At 38.4% G+C, this 5653-nt stretch overlaps 1 protein-coding gene across 1 annotated transcript; it reads left to right on the top strand.

Annotated features, from left to right (window-relative positions):
* The first annotated feature begins 1649 nt into the window (after positions 1-1649).
* TEX43 (testis expressed 43) lies at positions 1650-4674 on the top strand. The gene is made up of 3 exons (XM_036751987.1): positions 1650-1764; positions 2526-2634; positions 4435-4674. The coding sequence occupies exons 1-3, from the start codon at positions 1682-1684 to the stop codon at positions 4642-4644; spliced, it is 402 nt and encodes a 133-aa protein (XP_036607882.1). The 5' UTR covers positions 1650-1681; the 3' UTR covers positions 4645-4674.
* Positions 4675-5653: the final 979 nt, after the last annotated feature.

Below are 5653 nucleotides of genomic sequence, written 5' to 3'. Positions count from 1 at the left end.
GGGCAACAGACAAAGAAGGCATATTGCCAACAATAGCCTCACCAGTTTACATTATCTTATATCTCACTGCACAGTCACAGTGGATATTTACAATTTTAAGTACAAATGTTTATATTATTTATCCTTATATGATGCTGCACAGGCATGGTGCAGATGTTTATAAGTCATGAGCCTGGGAAATATTATCTAACACCTGTGAACTAGAGATTGTTATGGCCAACTAAACTATAAGAAATAAGAAAAATCCACCTCACACACACTAAAATCCACCTTACATACACCAGGTTTTTCTGAAACCATCCAGCTGGTCATTTCTTATAGCACAGTAATATTCCATCACAATAATATACCCCAACTTGTTCAACCATTCCCCAGTTGATAGACATCCCCTGAAATTCCAATTCTTTGCCACAACAAAAAAAGCTGCTATAAATATTTTTGTACAAGCAGGTCCTTTTCCCTTTTGTAAGAAATCTCTTTAGGATACAGTCATCACAGGATTTTGGAGCTGGAAGGCATCTTAGAGATTATCTACTCTAATCCCTTCATTTTACAGAAGACAAAACCGAGACCCAGAATTTTCTCCCCAAACTTGCTACTCTTTCTAACTTACCTGTTTCTGTTGGAGGTGGTACCACTGCTCCGGTTACTTTGGTTGGGAATTTTAGAATCACCCTTGATTATTGCCTTCCCTTGTCTCCCATATCTAGCCAGTTGCCAGTTCCTGTTGGTTCAAATCTTGCATTATCTCAAGCATCTCTCTCTCTCTTTTTTTCCCCATTTCCACAGCTGCCAAACTAGTTTAAGTCTTTATGGTTTCTCATCTGGACTATTTAAATAACCTCTTAACTGCCCTTCTCCAATCCCCTGCTACCAGAAAAATCTTAAAGCATGAAACTTTCAGTGACAACCCTCCTGCCCAATTGCCTGTAAGATAAAATTCAAACTCTTTATCTTGTCATTTAAAGGCAAACCAGCCAACATTTTCAGCTTTATTTCACATACTCTGTATGGTATAACTTAGAATTTACACCAGAGGCAGCTGGTGGTACAGTAAAGTTAGGAAGACCTGAGTTTGAATCCAGCCTCAGACACTTACTAGCTGTGTGGCCTTGGGCAAGTCACCTAACCTCTTCCTCAACTGTAAAATGGGGATAGCACCTACTTCCCAGGGTTGTTGTGAGGATCAAATGAGATAATATTTATAAAAACATATAACAAAGTGCCTGGCCAATAATAAGAGGTATATATGTTTCTTCCCCTAATCAAGTTGGACTTGTTATTCTCTAATGCATTATTCCCATATCTCAATTTGTTTAAATCTTCTACAAAATCATCCCTTGATTTCCCCAGCTAGAAGTGGTAGCTTCCTTCTTCCTATCTTTTCATAACATTCTTGGGTCACTATGCACTTATCGTATTTGAACTTTTATTAGAATAATAAAGTAAATGTCATTTCTTTCATTCTAGACTATAAAATCTCATCCCATCCTTGCTCTAGGGAAGATGTCTTAGAACTTGGAACTCCACAGTTCTGTTGTTGTTGATAAGGATTGCTATGGAAACAGAAATCCCATTATTCCATCAAGAGCTCCAATTTCATCACAGGAAGAATTTATCAGTGAGCAAAGATCTTTTTAATCAGTCAGTGTTGGAGCTCTGCTCTGGAGGACATCTAGTGATGGCCACAGCTTCAGCAGGAGAAGCAAAAGAAGCTCTGACACCTATCACTCCCGATGCTAAAAAGGATGAACTAGAGAAATGGTGAGAAAACAAGGGAACTGTTAGAATTACATTGTCCCTGGACAGGATAGAGAGATCTAAGCCAGAAATTAGGAAACGATTTGATTGGTCTCTGGGCATCTTATACAGAAGGCATTTGTTCTAACTTCTGAAGTAGTATCAGAAAATATTCAAGGAAAACCAAGAACTGATTATCCCAAGTTTTATAGGTTATACAGAAAATGGGCTAAGACTTTTTTTTTTTGTAACAAGTTATTGCTTCTTTTGGAAAAGGGGAGGAATTACCTTTAGGTAGTTAAATTAATGTTCTTTATACTATCTTTAGAGAATAAAGTGTGTGGAATGGAATCTAGGATCCAGGGAAAATTAAAAAATTAACTTCCTTCTTTCACTACTCCTCCACCATGATTTTGCCCCAAGTGACATTGGTTTAAAGTTTAAAGTTAACATATCAAAGGCAACCTTCAAGGGGGAAAGATAATATTCAACTGGAGCAGCCCAGCCTTACCTACTAGTGGTGGAATGGGGCAGGTAACTGTTTTATTGCATCTATTTATAGTACACAAGAATTAGGTCTTTTTTTTTTTTTTCAAAGCAGCATCTAGAAGAGGCTCCTCATTTTCTTTTACGTGTCTTTCCCCCACCTCCCATCTGAGTTTCTGTATCACCAGGCATGACAAAGTTCAGGCACTTGCCACCAGTTTCACTGAACCTTAGGGCTGACATTAGATTTTAGTGTATTCAGTTCTCTTGATGTCCTTTCTTCTCAATCTCTTCTCCAGGCCCAACCCGATACACTTGCCAAAGTTCTCTGTGAAACATGGGCTAATTCCCAGGCATTACGTGATGGAATGGAAACAAGACATGAAATTCAGGAAAATGCATCTAAAGGTATCAGGGCTGGAAATTTTATCCACAAATTATATATGTGTGTGTGTGTGTGTGTGTGTGTGCGTGTGCACGTGCCTGCATGCACATATACATATATTTAATTATATAGTAATAGTTATATCATTGTAAATATATCATATTTAACTTTATAAATTTAAAGGATATATGTAGACATAGAATTATTTACGCATATTTCAATACTTGAACACTTACAGCGAATGATCTAAGATGCATTCTCATTTACAAATAAGTATTTAAAATTTTAAGTTGTGTAAGTAGATGGAAGGGGGACAATTTAATTCAATTCAACAGCATTTATTAAGTGCCTATTATGTACCGGGCACTGGGAGTACAAAAACAAAAATAAAAGTTATTGCCCCTGTAGAACTTAAGTAAATACAAAATTAAAGAAAAAGTAATTTGGGGTGGGAGGGGGCAGGGAGAGGAACAACTAAGGGAGGGTAAGAAAAGGCCTTGTATAGAATGGATCGCAGGATCATAGCTCTAAACTGAAAAGGGACCTCAGAGGCCATCTAATCCAATCCCCTAATCTTTATATTTAAGGAAATTGAGGCCCAGTTTGGTTAAGGGACTTGTCCAAGATCACATAAGCGCTCAGCATCAGAGATGGGATTTGAACCCTGGTTCTGGTGCCATTTAAGCTGAGCTGTGAAGGGAGCTACAAGTTTCAAGGGGTGGAGGTGAGAAGAGAGACTATTCCAGTCATAGGCTACACATAGAGTATACAAAGACACAGAGGTGAAAGGTAAAATGTCATGTATAAGGAACAGCAAATAATCCAGTCGTATAACAACAATGCTGCTAGCAGCTGTTGTGGCTGTGTAAGACTAACAACACCAGCACACAGAAGGCTACCAGCACAGGTTCTTTGATCTGCTTTTCTAAGGAAAGCAACTTTAAGAGGTTAACAATCTCACTTTAATCAAGCATACACATATCATTTACTTAGTTCAGGGGAAAAAGCCAGCACCCTGAACTTCAGAGCAAATACAGACAGAAATTACAGAGACAATATAAACATAGTAAACACACACAGAACAACTGGGTTTTGAAAGCCGGCGGAGCTCCAACAGCTACCCAGAGTCTCGTCTGGCCAAATCACCAACACTCTTCCAATGAATGTGCCCCCAAAGGCAAAACACCAGCCTCAGAGCTCTTATACCCTGTTCAGGCTCCTTGTGGTTGCCTGGAATGTAAACCTTGTAAAGGGAACTATTTAAAATCATAATCAAAAGAGCTATGCAAAATCACAGAGCAGAGAAATATAATTGGAAGAATTCAAGATCTTGGATTCAAAACATCTTGGATTTCAACTACACTACCTATGTGACCTCGGGCAAGTGACTTAACCTCTCTGAGCTTCAGTTTCCTCACCTGTGAAATGGATTTGATGACCTCTATAATTCCTTCCAGTTCTAATATCAAGATCATTCTAGAAAAGATAGGTTGGAAACAGAGGAGTTTGTATTTTATCTTGGAGACAATAGGAAGTCTTTGAAACTTCCAGAGCAGGGGAGTAATACATGAAAGGTAGATTTCTTCTTAATATAAGGGAAAACATCCTCATAACTAGATTTGTCCAGAAGTGGAATGGGCTACCATAACTATAGAAATTCAGTCAGTTGGGGATGTTGTAAAGGGCATTTATACTTCAGTATAGGTTCTACTAGATGACCTCTGAGGTCCTTTCAGTTCTAAATCTATGTTTCTAGAAACCTTTGATATATAAAGCAAATGGTCATTTGTATAATATGCAAAACCTGTTGTTTCTTTCCTCAGCAAGCACAGCAGAGTGGGATCTACTCTGGTCCTTTAGAAGAAACCCTGTTTCTGGAATGCTCTGAAAGACTTTGCCATGGGGAAGAAAGAGATGCTGTTTCAAAGAAAATTTCCCCCCACATAAAAATAGCTGATATGCCTTTACATTCTCCTCTTTCCAAATACCAAAGTACTGTTATTGCTCAAGGATACAGGCGGCAACTGATATGAAAAATAAAATAAAATTGTAGTGTTCAAATCAGTCTGCCTTTTCTGTCATATTTTATTTTTTATTGATATTTTATAGTATTTGTCTTCATAATTAGTTATTGTATTAGCTTACGAATTATGCTTGAAGAGGGAAGGGGCTAAAGTTTTTTTTTTTTTCTTGGTGACTGTCTCCCGATTTTAAAAAGGTTCATAAAACTTCATAAAGCCCATTAGTCTAAAGCAGGGGTGGGGTACCTGCTGCCTCGAGGCCATATGTTGCCTTCTGGGCCCTTGGACTAAGTCCAAGTTTTACAGAACAAATCATTTTATTAGGAAGATTTGTTCTGTGAAATTTGGATTCAGTCAAAGGGTAGCACTTGAGGACCTAGAGAGCCACATGTGGCCTCGAGGTAGCAGGTTTCCCACCCCTGACCTAAAGCCTTCACACTCTCTACTTCCTAAAATTTTAGTCCCAGTCCCCACTGTCTTACAAAGCATCATATGGGTTGGGGTGAATAGTCAGGAGTAGTTAGTCTTCTTCCTTTTGCATTTATCCTGACTGGCCCCCCATCACCCATCCCCTGTCCCCCAGACTTCGAGCCTTGATTACTAGGTGGGACTATAAACAATCCCATAACTCAATCTCCTAGAAGGTAATGAAGAAATTTTCTGGTGTAGACTAAGCTACATCTGGCCAAACTTGTTTGTTTCTGTAACCATAGGGAAATCTAACTTCCTAAAGAAAGGAAGATTTTTATCTTCAAATCTAGGAAGATAAGAACTGTCAGGATCACATCAACTTCATATATTAGGAATGTAACCCGAAACATAATGGTTTCCCACAGCCTATTGTGAATCTGTCTTCCATGAATTTGTCTAAGCCTTTTCTCTGGCTTATATTTTCAGCCTATGCTCCTCCCTCTTAGGGTGGTAAATTTTCCTGCTATCTGTGGGAAGTACACTGCTATGACTATAAAATAATGAGACAACTCTGTAGGTATATAAGAAAAAAAATCATCTCGCTGGTTTT

Source organism: Trichosurus vulpecula, chromosome 1 (assembly GCF_011100635.1).
Source record: "Trichosurus vulpecula isolate mTriVul1 chromosome 1, mTriVul1.pri, whole genome shotgun sequence".
Lineage (NCBI taxonomy): Eukaryota > Metazoa > Chordata > Mammalia > Diprotodontia > Phalangeridae > Trichosurus > Trichosurus vulpecula.
The sequence above is the reverse complement of the archived record's forward strand: the minus strand, read 5'-3'. Positions and strand labels throughout refer to the sequence as shown.